Source organism: Neocloeon triangulifer, unplaced genomic scaffold (genome assembly GCF_031216515.1).
Source record: "Neocloeon triangulifer isolate White Clay Creek 2 clone unplaced genomic scaffold, ASM3121651v1 ptg000008l, whole genome shotgun sequence".
Lineage (NCBI taxonomy): Eukaryota > Metazoa > Arthropoda > Insecta > Ephemeroptera > Baetidae > Neocloeon > Neocloeon triangulifer.
Window position 1 is genome coordinate 669,038 of NW_026775550.1, and position 13,393 is coordinate 682,430.

At 37.2% G+C, this 13,393-nt stretch overlaps 5 protein-coding genes across 10 annotated transcripts; 3 read left to right on the forward strand and 2 right to left on the reverse strand.

The window, feature by feature from the left end:
* Positions 1-4: 4 nt before the first annotated feature.
* On the forward strand, positions 5-2,719 carry LOC132194573 (ESF1 homolog). The gene is made up of 11 exons (XM_059615924.1): positions 5-233; positions 288-443; positions 501-572; positions 634-837; positions 890-1,057; positions 1,116-1,400; positions 1,451-1,676; positions 1,740-2,158; positions 2,212-2,310; positions 2,362-2,505; positions 2,560-2,719. Exons 1-11 carry the CDS (start codon positions 123-125, stop codon positions 2,683-2,685), a joined length of 2,010 nt encoding a protein of 669 aa, XP_059471907.1. The 5' UTR covers positions 5-122; the 3' UTR covers positions 2,686-2,719.
* LOC132194577 (acidic fibroblast growth factor intracellular-binding protein) lies at positions 2,689-4,705 on the reverse strand. 5 transcript variants are annotated; one of them, XM_059615933.1, is made up of 8 exons: positions 4,687-4,705; positions 4,271-4,373; positions 4,008-4,206; positions 3,831-3,950; positions 3,667-3,774; positions 3,379-3,606; positions 3,073-3,327; positions 2,689-3,015 (listed from the first exon to the last, which is right to left on the reverse strand). In XM_059615933.1, the coding sequence occupies exons 2-8, from the start codon at positions 4,359-4,361 to the stop codon at positions 2,922-2,924; spliced, it is 1,095 nt and encodes a 364-aa protein (XP_059471916.1). In that variant the 5' UTR covers positions 4,362-4,373; positions 4,687-4,705; the 3' UTR covers positions 2,689-2,921. The 5 variants fall into 5 exon arrangements, with proteins under 5 accessions (XP_059471916.1, XP_059471913.1, XP_059471912.1 ...); XM_059615930.1 differs by lacking the exon at positions 4,687-4,705 and adding an exon at positions 4,608-4,660; XM_059615929.1 differs by lacking the exon at positions 4,687-4,705 and adding an exon at positions 4,506-4,640.
* Positions 4,660-7,389, forward strand: LOC132194575 (uncharacterized). Of its 2 annotated transcripts, none has more exons than XM_059615925.1 (8): positions 4,660-4,928; positions 5,425-5,727; positions 5,771-6,097; positions 6,302-6,735; positions 6,798-6,893; positions 6,970-7,003; positions 7,062-7,248; positions 7,324-7,389. In XM_059615925.1, the coding sequence occupies exons 1-8, from the start codon at positions 4,865-4,867 to the stop codon at positions 7,373-7,375; spliced, it is 1,497 nt and encodes a 498-aa protein (XP_059471908.1). In that variant the 5' UTR covers positions 4,660-4,864; the 3' UTR covers positions 7,376-7,389. The 2 variants fall into 2 exon arrangements, with proteins under 2 accessions (XP_059471908.1, XP_059471909.1); XM_059615926.1 differs by having other exon boundaries at positions 4,662-4,928; positions 5,780-6,097.
* Positions 7,390-7,803: 414 nt separating this feature from the next.
* LOC132194781 (mediator of RNA polymerase II transcription subunit 31) lies at positions 7,804-8,675 on the reverse strand. The gene is made up of 4 exons (XM_059616276.1): positions 8,519-8,675; positions 8,380-8,420; positions 8,185-8,321; positions 7,804-8,128 (listed from the first exon to the last, which is right to left on the reverse strand). Exons 1-4 carry the CDS (start codon positions 8,532-8,534, stop codon positions 7,903-7,905), a joined length of 420 nt encoding a protein of 139 aa, XP_059472259.1. The 5' UTR covers positions 8,535-8,675; the 3' UTR covers positions 7,804-7,902.
* Positions 8,676-8,816: 141 nt separating this feature from the next.
* On the forward strand, positions 8,817-13,236 carry LOC132194782 (uncharacterized). The gene is made up of 14 exons (XM_059616277.1): positions 8,817-8,881; positions 8,952-9,065; positions 9,256-9,629; positions 9,738-10,127; positions 10,198-10,685; positions 10,738-10,854; positions 10,909-10,933; positions 10,992-11,276; positions 11,334-11,445; positions 11,495-11,638; positions 11,697-11,824; positions 11,883-12,058; positions 12,112-12,256; positions 12,311-13,236. Exons 3-14 carry the CDS (start codon positions 9,308-9,310, stop codon positions 12,502-12,504), a joined length of 2,526 nt encoding a protein of 841 aa, XP_059472260.1. The 5' UTR covers positions 8,817-8,881; positions 8,952-9,065; positions 9,256-9,307; the 3' UTR covers positions 12,505-13,236.
* Positions 13,237-13,393: the final 157 nt, after the last annotated feature.

Below are 13,393 nucleotides of genomic sequence, written 5' to 3' on the forward strand. Positions count from 1 at the left end.
CCCCCTTCTCAGGTAAACGCAACAAACGCACGTGAATTTAGCGTGTGCTGTAGTTTTGTCATTGATTTTGCGAAATTTTTGCACAAAAACGAGGTAGATTTGCGCAAATTGATTCTCAAAACATGCAGAAGGACGAGAGGTTCAAACATGTCGCTTCGGATCCGAAATTCAGACGCCTGCCGCAGAAGGACCGAAAAGTCAAAATCGACAAACGCTTCCAGTCGATGTTCCAGGTTTTTTTTATTTTCTTTAATTTGCACCCAAATAAAAACTTTAAAAATTTTCAGGATTCGAAGTTTAAAGTAAAGAGCGTTGTGGATAAAAGAGGTCGTCCAGTGAATTATGCCAGTACAGAAAATTACAAAAAATATTACGAGTTGACGTCGTCTTCAGAGGACGATGACAGTGAGGCGGAGGAGAAAACTGCACAGAAAAAAGTCGATGTAAAATGCCATAGCTTTCAAATTTTGGCCACATTTATTTTATTTCAATTTTTTTAGAAATCTAAAAAAGTGGAAGTTAAACGTCCAGAGAAAGATGAAGAATCAGAAGAGGAATCCGACTCATCAAAGGTATGTATTTCTTTTTTCCTACAATTTTAAAGGCAAACCGAACAAAATTTTAATACTCCAGGAGGATGATGAGGACGAAGAAGAGGAAAATGAAGATAATGAAAGAGCCCTGGAATTAGGAAAAGCCGAGAAAAAATTAGTTACCAGCGAGGTGCGCCAAAAACTGAAGGACCTCTCGACAGATTATGCACGAGGAGTTGGGCAAATCTGCAGTGATTCCTCATCAGATGATGAATCCAGTGAAGAAGAAGGCGATGAATTTGAGGTAAAAATCGCTTTTCAAATTGTGCAGCTTGACACTGAAATTGGTTTTGTAGGAATTGGAACACGAGTGGGGAGAACTTGACAAAGATGCTGAGAGGACCGAAGAAGCTTCTTATCGCCTGGCCGTTTGCAATATGGACTGGACCAGAGTCAGATCCGAAGACTTAATGCTCCTCTTAAACTCATTCCTTCCTGCTGGTGGCTCCATAGAAAAAGTCATGGTGTGTTACCGAAGTGATATTGAAAAAAAGAACATGTTTCTAAAAACAATTCCGACAGGTTTTCCAATCTGAGTTCGGTAAACAGTGCATGAAAGAGGAAGAAGTGTCGGGTCCTAGGGAGTTGTCAGAAATCACCGCAGATGAAACAGGCGAGGACAATTTTGACATGGAGAAATTGCGGAAGTACGAGTTGCGTCGGTTGAAGTATTTCTACGCAGTCGTAATTTTTGACTCGGTGGCCACAGCGTCTCACGTTTATAGCGAGTGTGATGGAATGGAATTTGAGAGCACTTCCACCAAGGTGGATTTGAGGTTCATCCCAGATGACTTGACTTTTGACGAAGTACATTGAAATCAATTTTGTTTTTCAACCATAACCACAATTTATTTCAGGAGCCAAGAGATGAATGTGATACCCTTCCTGAGGCTGGAAAATATGTTCCTCAGTTCTTCACTACAGGAGCTCTAACTCGATCAAATTTTGAACTCACTTGGGACGAGACGGACCCAAGGAGAACTGGCATTAATAGGAGGGTGTGGGCAAATAAGGACAAAGAACTGGATGAGGATGTCATCAAGACTTATTTGGCCTCAAGCACTGACGACGAGTCCGACAATGGTATACAAAAAATCTAAAAATTAATTTTATTGCAGAATTAACTATTAAATTTCTTGATTCTAGAGAAAAAGAGTGCTGATGTGTACAAAGCACTGCTGCAAGAAGATGAAAAGGAAGACAACAACAAAGAAATGGAGATCACCTGGGGTGTCGATCTGCAAAGCAAGGTTGACGAGAAGGCGGCAGAAAAACTGAGGAAGGAGTCTGGTCTGGGTGCTTTGACACCTTTCGAAGAACTGATGCAGAAAAAGAAGGAGAAGAAAAAGCAGAAGCAGTTGGCCAGGAAAGCTAAAGCTGATGCTTCTGATGACAGTGAAGAGGAAATAGTTGAGGGTGTGCCATTCAGCGACGACGAATTGCCTTCAGACGCAGAGGATATTAAGCGAGAACTCATGATGGACAATGAGCCAAAAAGTAAAAAGAAGAAGGGAAAGGGAAAGAAGAGTTTGAAAAAAGAAGAAGTAGTGGATGAAAAGAAAAGGGTAAATTATAGAAGTTAATAAATTATCAAAGATAGATCAATTATTTTTACTAGGCTGAGCTTGAGCTGTTGATGATGGATGGAGACAATGAAAGGCATTTCAACTTTAACACCCGTGTTCCTAAAAAGGCGCAAACAGATGATGACTTTCAGGTATATTGAGGAACTGGAGCTTATATTTGCAATTAAATTATATCTAAATAGGTTGATGTGGAAGATCCTCGTTTCACTGCATTGTTCACATCACACCACTTCAACATTGACCCATCCAACCCTAGCTTTAAATCAACCAAAGGAACTCAGGCTCTTGTTAATGAAAAGTTAAAACGACGAGGAAATCCTGAGCAGGTCTGAATTTAATTTAACTTTTGCTAGAGCGTAAATTTATTATTTTAATTCCAGAGCACGCCGCAGAAAGAAGAAAAAAGGCCGACTATGAGCTTGGAAATTTCCAATTTGGTTAGGAGCGTGAAGAGAAAATCTGGCGAGAACAAATTTGGAAAGTCAAAGCTAAAGAAAAACCAATAAAACTTAAGAAGTATACTTTTATTGAAAACAACTTAACTCATTTTGTTATTTAAATGAAATTTTCTTTCCACAAAATTTAGACTAGATTTTTGCTTAACTGAATCATATAAAATTAAAAAAAAATCAACATGGACTAATATTACATTTTAAATAAGATATTCTGCTTTAAGTCTGTTTAAGTCTATAAGTTTACACAAGAGTCTACTGTTTTAGGAAGATGGGAATACAAATCAAAATTATTTCTTGTCCTTTTTGTCCTTGTGCATGAATATCAGACAGTTTGATAGGACATTCATGTACCTCTCCCACGATTGCTTCAGTTCAACCTCCCTAAAATTGATCCAACAATATTAAAAACGTTAAAAAAAAACAATTTAAAATTTTTACCTCAATGCGTCCATTTCCAACGCAGACTGAGTGTATGCGGAAAGGAAAATAGACAAGTCTGCTCTGGACCAATGTGCAGCATACCACGGCTCAAGACACTTCTCGACCAAATCCACAAACAGGGATCTCATCTCTCGACTCCTGTGGAGTCCGCATGAAATTCCCAAAATCGCTCTGGTGTAGGTTCGGAAGTTGTTCTCCACGTCCACGTATATTTTTTCCAATAGCTGTGGACGGACCTTAGTGCAAACCAGACTAAAAAAATTACCATGAATAAAATTTCTGATTTAAAAACTAAAATATTACTGCTTGTGCTCCCGGTCCTTGTCTAGCATGACGCGCAAGTCTTTGAGATCGAGCAGAAACTCTCTATCAAATTCAGTGTCATCTTGCTCAGGGCCCTGCTCCTTGCAAGTCCAGTTTGCCATGATGGCATGGGCGCAGTGGCTCAAATCGTGGAAGGATAAATACTGGAGTTTCCGTTTTGAACAATCAAAACGAAGGCTGCCTAAGAACACGACTGCGGCGTAACTTCTAAAAATATAAATTAATTTCAGAACTTCTTTACAAAAGTAAAAAAGAATTCAATTTTACTTTGCAAGGTCCTTATCGAGAGCAAAATTGTCAGTTATATTCTGAACAACTAATCCTGGCATCTCTTCGACCACTTTGAACACTCGTTTGGCATTATCGAACTGTCGTCTGCAAATATAGAAATTAAATCTTTCAAATTTTGATAATAAAAGTAAAAATTTCACCTGCAAGAAAGGATATTTATTCCTGTTCTCTCACTCAAGTCATCCAAATCCTTCCTGTTTCTGGCAGACAACTTTTTACCAAGAATGTCTCGGTAAACAGCATCATCGAATTTGTAATATCTGAACAAAAAGGTTATGAATTAACATATTTTTTTTTAAAATACACATTTGTGAGACCTTTGTATGAGCATGCTCATGATTTGAGGTTCAATTTGGAATTCTAGCTGGTGGTCCTTGATTTTGACTGGGTTGTGAAGCAGCCGTTCGAGCAGGCTGTATGTCCGATAGTGGTCCTCGATTTCACTCTGCAGCATTTCCACATTAGAACCTTGCTGGAGGAGAGCTTTTCCTTTCAATTGGCAAACTGCCTCTATGGCTGTAAAATGTAATACCAAATTTTAATGCCTTTTAAATATTTTTTAATTAAAAAAAAATTATACCTGAAACACCTTCAACCCAAAGTTCGTATATTTCATTATCAATAAGTGTGTAGTTGCTTACAAATATTTCCATAGTTGTGGAGAAATCCATGTTGATATGGGCCTGTTATCAATCACAACAGAAATATTAAATTAATACTGTGTGGTGTATAAAATGTATGTATTACATTAACTAAAATATAAATTTATTACATAAATAAAATGATAACCACAAAATTTAATAAGGGTTGATTACTAAAAAGGCTGCAAATTATTCTCTTATCAGCGCGTTTTGTTATTTTCGTTCTTGATATTGGGTAAGTTTCTTGTAATTACATAATAATTAAATTATGTTTACTTTTATGGTGGATATCGGTGGATATGATGGGCGTGGACATCTGGTGGGGGGTTCTGAATTCTGAAGTTTCTGTACTTGCCCGAGAGAGGAGATTTCGGGGGTGTAGCGCAAAGTAAACGCGCGCAAGATATCCAATCGGCTCTTGTCAGTCCTGTCGTCTCTTATGTCTTGTTTAATAATGTCTAAATTCGTCGGCTCTTGTTGCTTGGACTCTTGGTCTGGCGAAGTGGCGAGGCTCCGGAGTCTGCACGCTGCACATGACGCATGATCGCTCGCTAAGCTGGAGGGTTCATTTGTTCATTGCAAGAATTTTGTGCGTAGGTATGAATCATAAATAATTTTTATATTATATTGCAATTTTACCATTTTTAGATAAAGCGGGCTTATTTTTTGCAACTGGCCTGGAAAGTATATAAATCATATGTAGCCTAGGCTATTATTTATTATAGCTATAACGAGCTATAATAAATAATACGGCTCTAAAACACACACACTTTATAACGTCTGCGGACAAAAAATAGCAAATTATGTATTGCATGCATATAATATTATTGTGAATTTTTGTGATGCCCTCTGGGCCAAAAGGAGAAATCGACTAAAAAAATTGAAACTGCATGTTTTTTTAGATTGTCTCAGGATGAGAAATGCCTGATTAAAATATTAACAAAACTTCATATTTTCCTTTTATAGATCAAATAAATGAGGAGAAATGTTTCTTAATAAATGATAATTTAAAAGTTTGTTAAATTGCACAATTATAATTTTACATTGTGCATCAAACATACAGCTAATGTTGGATTTTTTTTAAATTTTACAGAAGGATTTTGTCATCCAAATCGAGCACTAGCACTCAAGTTAAATATAATGGACTATGTTGGAACCGATTTTGCACCAAAGCTTTCCCAAACATTTGAACGTAGCAACAGAAGTCGATTGTCCATAAGAAGAAAACTTGGATTGCGCAGAGGGACTGAACAATCGCATGTACAGCAGGAGGAAACTCCATCCGAGCCTCAATTTAAGTGCCTAGTCATAAAATCCAGCAGCCTGTTGTCAAGGCATGATAAAATTGGTACTTACGGCAAAAAGTCCAATGTTGATAAAACTCGAAATGAAAGAGGTTCATTATTTTTTTCGTTTTTTTTTTCTTATATTAACTTCAGCTCTTTCAGTACCAACTGCTGGCTGGAAATTGCTGACCGATGAAAATGGGATTTCTTCATCATCAAGCAAACGCCCAAAATTTGCTGCCAAAGTTTCTACCGAAAGCGAGACTGGAGGACGAAAAGACGAAAGCAGTGAAGAATTCAACACTCCGACCACGAGAAGGAAAAAAACCATCAGAAATGAAAAGAAAAGTTATCTTCCGAAATCCAGTGAACTTGAGGCCAAAGGCTTCTGCAGAGTTTGCCAGCTGCCTTTCATTTGCATCAAAGATTCTGAAGTGTCGGAGCATGTCAGGACATGTGAAGTTTCCGAGGATTCATTTGGTAATTATAAATTTTCATATCGGCGCCTTTATTTTTTATTTTTTTGAGCAAACTTAGATAAACCAAAAGTAAATTGCAAAGTCCGTTACTACCATTTTTTTTTTATTCTCACATTTTTTATTTATTTTTATGTACCCCACCAAATGCAAATGTTAAATGAAAAAAATAACTACGTGATTTGTTTGCAATTGATTTTTTTTTCAGAAACAGAATGTTATGATGGCCTAAATTGCAAGTGTCGAGTAAGGGCTCACTACTCAGAATTTAAACACACCTGGCTGGCAAAATTTCGAAACAATTGTGAACAATCGACAAGTTCATCCAGCAAGCGGAGGAAGCCCGTACAGATTGAAATTGATGGCAGCCTAGAGACTCCTGCTTGTGCACCACAAGGCATGCCATTTGAATTAGCAGCAGTGTCCACTTATTCCACAAAGGTGTCAGAAAACCCATTTCTGGATTCCGATTTTGAACACTCCCCATATTTGCCTCCTGATTTTGGTGCAATCAACAAGGACGATTTTGTGGAAACTGCTGCTGAACTTCTGGAAGAGGGGCAACCAAGTTCAGGCAGTTCCTGTGCCTCTGACAAAGATAAACTCTCCGTGAAAATTAAATGGAAAGGGCAATGTTTTGATGTGAGTTTTTATATAAATTTTGTTTAAATAAAATTCACTAATGTTTTTAATTTTACACACAGTTCAGTTTGGAGGATTGTGACAATTTCCCAGCAGGTTTGGCCCTGAAAGTTTGTGGAGGTTGCAAATCCATGGCTTTGGAAATTCGGTGCAAAGAAGTAATTTAACTTAAAATATTTTCTTATGTTTTGATAACTCAATCTTCTTGATTCTCTTTTTTATTCCAATGAACAGGTAGTGGGTCAGTACTATCGAGATAAACAAGGAGGTGAGCAACTATTGTTGATAAAGTTCATAATTTAGATTAGAGTATGTACACTTTTTAGAAGCTGCAGAGAAGGATGAGAAGCCAGCTTCATTTCCCATTAAGAGCAGTAATACATCTTCAGCTCCAGACTGCAGCTCGTATTTTTCTGCGAGCTCATCAATTGGTTCTGATAGTCGATGGTCATTGTGGAAACCCATCAATGCATTTCGGCAAGCTTTCTCGAGTTTGTGGGTGAAAAGAGATAAGTGAGAATAATGAAAATGTTTTTAAGTCTCATGGGAAAAAGGAATTTTGTATAAATATTATTTTTTGATAAATAGATTCCTTTCTGGCCCAAACAATGCTTTTATCCTATTCTGTGAGTCGCAGTAAGTTTTATGTGTCGCAAAACCAATAAACTTAAAAAAGGCATTAAATGGTCGTTAATTTTGTATTTTATGCATAATACCTTTCAATGTTGAGAAAACTTTTGGAGAATCGTAATTAATTAAAAATTTTCGATAATCTTGGAGATAGAAGAACAACAGATATTAAAATCACTGATACTTTTTCTCATTTTATTGATAATAAAAATTAAAATGTTGCTGAATAGTTATGCTAAAAATATTCTATCATAGAAAAATACGGCGCTACACTACACTAATTTTTATTTGTATTGCAGTCGACTTACTGTTTGTGCTGTTTTTCTTGGCATCATTATTTGCAGTTGGGAAAGTCAAGGAAAGAGGCCATTATTTTTGCTTTGTGTGAAATTGCAACGTCTAGCTGCGCAACAAACTTCAATAATAATATAAAAAGAACAATAAAAAATTTTAATGTTTTAATTGAAGGATAAATTTATTTAAAGATAATATGAATATATATTATGTATATTATCATATAATTATAAAAAAGAAAAGTCATTTTGAATTGCTTGCTTGACCGTTTGTGTGAGGTCCGTCGGGAACCATTGCTCGCTGCGCTGCCATCTCCATCAGTCTGCTTCTTCTTCGGGTGTAATGTTGCCACAATAAAATCTGCTGATCATCAATGAACTTTGCGCACTGCGCCTTGCCTAGTTCAGCTCGGAAATGCTCGTATTGCAGCAGCTCCAAAAAGTACAAACATGTAGGGTATTTCAAATACCTGAAAAATTCACGCATATTAGTACATTATAAAATAAAGAGGTGAAGATATTTTACCTAGCATATTCAGGTTCTCGCCAGTAGAGCAGGTACTTGAGATAATTGATAAATGCGTTTTCCTTGAGATATCCTCTCTGAGCCAAGAAGTTGAGATAGTTTGGATTGGCTAGGCACTGTACAAACTCAAGCTCAACCTTCAATGAGTATAAATCTTATAAATACTAATTAATTACTGCATTCGTGAAAATATACCTGGAACCTCATTTTGTTTTGGTCATCACTCTCACCTACTCCTGAAATTACAGTTTATGAACAAATTAGTTTTGAATCATAATATAATGTATCATAATACATATTTATTTCCTTGTGGAAAGCAACCACTTTTGCATACCTTTAAGGGGCATCATTGTTGCAGTATTCAAAGCCGTTTTTCTGCAATTTCTGCAACTTCTGCTACTTGAAACTGGATTTGCAAAGTTTTTGTTGTCGAGGTTTTGTTTTTGTTATGAACACGAACACCTTTTAACCACACCCACTCGTCCAAAGTCACAAAAAATATTTGGCCACCACGTGTCTCTAGTGTCGCTTCGTGTGCGCGAAATACAAAACAACCAATCAAATCCACCAACCAAGCAAACATCGAGTCCTGATTGGTCCTTTTACGTTTCGTTCGGCAACAGCTTGACGACGGCCTTGAGAAAAACAACAGCAGAATGGCAAGTTAAAAGATCGACCCACGTTTTGAAGAAACGAGGTTGCATCATTAGCACAATAGGGTGTAATTTTGGCAAGGAAATCAACACAAACGTTTATTTCTTTTGCAGTTATATAAAAATTGATCGGCGCAGACCTTCACCGAATGTAAAACATCAACGACATTTGTAAAGTCATCATTGGAAATTGACGCGCGGGCCTCGCGATTGTGCGCCCAGTCCAGGGTGAGAGATAACTAATGACGTTATCAAATTCCTTTTAATAGCCACTTAATGCGATTACATTTTTCAAAGAAAAAATTCCTTGTATGTAACACCTTTTTTTTATCAGTTTTATCATTTTTTTTTACTCTCAAACTCGGTAACTATGCCCCTTACATTACAGATATGAATGAACCCAATTAATTTTTCACAGAGGACTTTTCCTTCCAAGTTGATCCGACAGCCGTATGCACTGAAGCTCAATCATGGAATATGACGGGAGTGATTTTGCGCCGAAGCCGTCTCGACATCTCATGTCGAGCAATCAGTCCGTCAGGTCATCCTCCAGCAGGTTGTCCATCACTAACAGGAAAATGAGTCTTAACTGGCGACGGACAAACGAACCAGAGCAAAATGAGACACAATCAATGGTCGAGCCTCCAACCCTAATGCCACCTCAGCCCAAAGGACTGTCTGTCAATAGGAGCAGTCTAAATATGCCAAAGAAAACCAATGCTATTGATGCTCCTGCTACAGAGAAAAACAACAATGGCTGCAAAAAGTCCCTCTTCAACAACCCTCAGCCTGGTGAGGATTTTTTATGATTGATAAATTGTATATTTAAATTTGATGTCTGAATTTGTATTTTTTTTTTTTTTTTTTTTTATTAATTCAACCATTGAAATTATTGTTCAGGTCCATCTGGTTTGTCATTGATGAATGATGCAAACGAGAACAAATTTTCTCCTGCGAAACGCCCGAGATTAAAGATTCGATCAATAAATGAGCTCAAATCTCCAAAATCTGTCTTGGCCATTCTCAAAGAGGATGATACTGAGGAGACTAAAGAATCAAAGGAAACAGTCACCACAAGTACACCTTCAAAGTCTCCTAAAAAACGAGCAGCAGTAAAAACACCAAGAAAGAAAACAGGGCCAAGCCCTGCAAAGTCCAACATGACTGTGTCTCCCATGAAATCCTTCGACGCCAAGGGCTTTTGCAAAGTTTGTCAGCTGCCTTTAATTTGCATCAAGATTTCAGAATGGGACCACGTGAAGAAATGTGAAGTGCCAATTGACAGTCCAGGTACTTGATTAAGCCAATACATTTGTTAAGGGGAGATTGTTTAATTCATTTGTTTTCTTACTTTTTGCAGAATGTTATGATGGCAAGGACTGCAAGTCCAGAGTGAGGACCCACTACCTTGATTTCAGACACACCTTGCTAGCCAAACTGAGGAGCGATGCTGACGAATCTGGCTCGTCTATTCAGGTTGAAATCATCAGACAAGCACAGGCTTCTGTGTCAAACCCTGTCGTCATCCAACAAGAGGTTGCAGTCGATTTCAGGTCGGTCTCGACAAATTCAAAGAGGGTGTCCAACGACAATCCCTTCCTGTCTGATTCCGACAATGAGAGTGAGCCTGACTTGTTTGCTGAATACCTTACGACTGGAGACAGAGATGAATCTGCGTCCGTGAGTAGAGCAAAAGGCCAAAGGAAAAATTCAGGCGTAGTTCGGGAGAGTGTTGATTTCGAAGAGGCCACTGATGATTCTGATGAGCAAGAGGGTGTCAACAAAGCCTGCTCTTGCGATAAAGACAAAATATCTGTGACAGTCAAGGCTAATGGAGAAATGTTAAATGTAGGTATTTTATTTATATAAAAATAAATGGTTTCATTCGAATTTCACATAGCTGCTTGCTGACGAGAATGGTTGGATTGGAGACGAGAATTGTGACGACTGCCCAGGTGTGAAACGCACAATTTGCAAGTGCAGCAAAAGCATGATTTTACAAATTCAGGACAAAGAGGTAAGCTGTTGGATTCCTTGATATTAATTTTCTAATTTTTATTTTCTTTGTCAGACATTTTTTCAGAAGCAAAAAGAAGGTGAGAGTTTAATTAATTTTGTTTGTTTTTTAATTTAAATAAGAACAAAAAATTTTAGCTAAAGAAAAATGGGCTTCAATTCCTATTATGACCAGACAAGTTAGCAGTGATGCTTCTTCAGTCAGCTCTTTTTCCTCGACTTCCTCTACGTCATCACTGGAAACCACAACTCGTAAAGTGCCATACTGGAAGCTCATCAAAGACACTTCCTTTGCTGTCGACGCCTTCAACCATGGCAAAATTCCACTTGTAAAATATTACTTCCTTAGTCATTTCCACTACGACCATTATATCGGACTGACCAAGCATTTTACAGGAATCATTTATTGCAGTCCAATCACAGGTGTGGCTTGCCACTTACAAATTTTATTTCTAAAACTTTAACTTTTTTAAATTCCAGCCCGATTAGTCATACAGCAATTTAAACTTCGGGTTAACCAGATCAGAACTCTCCAGCTCGATGAAACTATTGTGGTCGATAAAGTGAAAGTTACAGCTCTAGATGCCAATCAGTAAGCTGCTCATTTATCAAGCATAGCAAATCTAAACTTAAATTTGCAGCTGCCCTGGCTCTATTATGTTCCTTTTCCAACTGTTGGACGGAACAAATATTGTTCACACAGGAGACTTCCGCTTTTCTCCTAATATGGAATCCTACCCTTCCTTTTGGAACATCGAGATTCATCACTTGCATCTTGACACAACGTAATAATTATTTTATGTCAATATTACCCAGGTATTATTTCAAAATGACCCTCTTCAGCTACTGCAATCCAATGTACGACTTTGATTCGCAAGAGGAGATTCTGCAAAGAGTTGTTTCTCTGGCCGAGGAGAAGCATCTGAAGTCTGGTGAAAAGTGCCTTTTTGTCTGTGGCTCGTATACCATTGGTAATATTTTGCTGACGGATTCATCATAATAATTTTATCACGTCTGGCTTGATTCCAGGCAAAGAGAAAGTGTTCTTGGAAATAGCCAAAAATTTCAATTTGAAGTTCTTTGCTAACACACCAAAGAGGCGGATATTGAAGCAACTTGAAAACTCTCAAATCTTGGATCTCATGGCCGAAAATCCAGAAGAAGCAACCATCCATGTTGTGCCAAATGGAAGCATTAGCTATACGGTACATTAAAATTAATATTGATTTTTGTCCTTTATATATTGATTTTATTTCAGTACCTGAGCAACTATCTGAGTCAAATGAACAAAAAGAAACAAAGATTTTCTGAATTAGTGGCGTTCCGACCAACTGGTTGGCAGCACAGTGCAAAACGTGCTGAAGCTTACAAAGAGGATAAAAGTGGAAACATCACAATTATTGGTAAGTTTTCATGTTTTTGTGCTTTGACAGATCTAACTTTGTGTAAATATGTAGGCATACCTTACAGTGAGCACTCGTCTTTCTCTGAGTTGCGGAGATTTGTGAAGTTCTTGAAACCGAAGAAAATCCATCCAACTGTCCGTTCTCAGGGAATGGCCTGGGACGTCATCAAGAACACTTGCACTCAGTGGGTCAAGGATGCCTCGTCCAGTGTCCAAGCTACTTCCAGAAACAAACTGCAGCGATAGCCTTTTTTGAAATGAACATACTTCAGCATTTTTGGCTTAATTTTATAGTTAGCAGCCCAGCTATTATTTTCATTTGCTTGTTTTAAGAGGGATGAAGTTGCTCCAGACCTAACAAGGGCGTTCAGAGAATTATATATTTCATGCCATGGACCCAACGACTGAATTTTTTGTATAATTTAAAAAAACGCACTCTTCCACTCTCAATTGTAGTGCACATATTAAGAAATACAGGAAGAGAGTGGCGCAGCCTAAAAAATAATGATTTTCAAATTGAAAACTAAAATCATTCATAAAATATTTTTAACTAATCAACTTCATTCTCTTAGTGTATGTAAGAAACTATGTCCTATTTTGCTCTCGCTGTGCTTTTTCCTTGTTGGACTTGACTTAATTTAATTATTAGCATTTATATGAATTGCCTAAGTTTTAGTCTGATTTGAATGACGCCACAGCCACAATGAACAATTACTTAATGTTTGTTGATAATATGTTTGGAATTGGAGACCATCAATATGTACAATCTCATAATCAGATTTCAATGCTGAGATTAGCCACATAGCCACACTATTTTATGTCCAGGAGAAAAATTGAGGCAGCCAGGCCAGGAGGGGTTTACTTATAAACCGTTTGTATTTACTATTAAGATAATTATTCCCACCATATATCATAATTCTACTAAAATGTTATATTTTTATAAGAAAATCTAATAAAGGAAATAAATTTACGTGCACATAGTTCTGTAATCTGTCAATAATCTAATAATTTATAAATAAAACGAAAGCAGAATTCTCTTAAAAATAAATAAAATCTTTAACCTCTTAATAAAAATTAAGATGAACGTAAAATTAAATTTTAGGACCTGATGACAAAACAAATTGTACATCATGAT

Bases quoted from the DNA above. Each gene is read 5' to 3' on its own strand.
- LOC132194577 (XM_059615933.1), bottom strand. From the start codon at position 4,361: ATGGATTTCTCCACAACTATGGAAATATTTGTAAGCAACTACACACTT. The intron at 3,607-3,666 runs GTAAAATTGAAT...TTATATTTTTAG, and splicing joins CTCGATAAGGACCTTGCAAA to AAGTTACGCCGCAGTCGTGT. The intron at 3,328-3,378 runs GTAATATTTTAG...TAATTTTTTTAG, and splicing joins AAGGACCGGGAGCACAAGCA to TCTGGTTTGCACTAAGGTCC.
- LOC132194781 (XM_059616276.1), bottom strand. The intron at 8,322-8,379 runs GTATATTTTCAC...TACTCATTGAAG, and splicing joins AAAACAAAATGAGGTTCCAG to GTTGAGCTTGAGTTTGTACA. The intron at 8,129-8,184 runs GTAAAATATCTT...TGAATTTTTCAG, and splicing joins CGAGAACCTGAATATGCTAG to GTATTTGAAATACCCTACAT.
- LOC132194575 (XM_059615925.1), top strand. From the start codon at position 4,865: ATGACGCATGATCGCTCGCTAAGCTGGAGGGTTCATTTGTTCATTGCA. The intron at 4,929-5,424 runs GTATGAATCATA...TAAATTTTACAG, and splicing joins TGCAAGAATTTTGTGCGTAG to AAGGATTTTGTCATCCAAAT. The intron at 6,736-6,797 runs GTGAGTTTTTAT...TTTTACACACAG, and splicing joins GGAAAGGGCAATGTTTTGAT to TTCAGTTTGGAGGATTGTGA.
- LOC132194573 (XM_059615924.1), top strand. From the start codon at position 123: ATGCAGAAGGACGAGAGGTTCAAACATGTCGCTTCGGATCCGAAATTC. The intron at 573-633 runs GTATGTATTTCT...TTAATACTCCAG, and splicing joins AGGAATCCGACTCATCAAAG to GAGGATGATGAGGACGAAGA. The intron at 1,058-1,115 runs GTGTGTTACCGA...CAATTCCGACAG, and splicing joins GCTCCATAGAAAAAGTCATG to GTTTTCCAATCTGAGTTCGG.
- LOC132194782 (XM_059616277.1), top strand. From the start codon at position 9,308: ATGGAATATGACGGGAGTGATTTTGCGCCGAAGCCGTCTCGACATCTC. The intron at 11,446-11,494 runs GTAAGCTGCTCA...TTAAATTTGCAG, and splicing joins ACAGCTCTAGATGCCAATCA to CTGCCCTGGCTCTATTATGT. The intron at 12,257-12,310 runs GTAAGTTTTCAT...GTAAATATGTAG, and splicing joins TGGAAACATCACAATTATTG to GCATACCTTACAGTGAGCAC.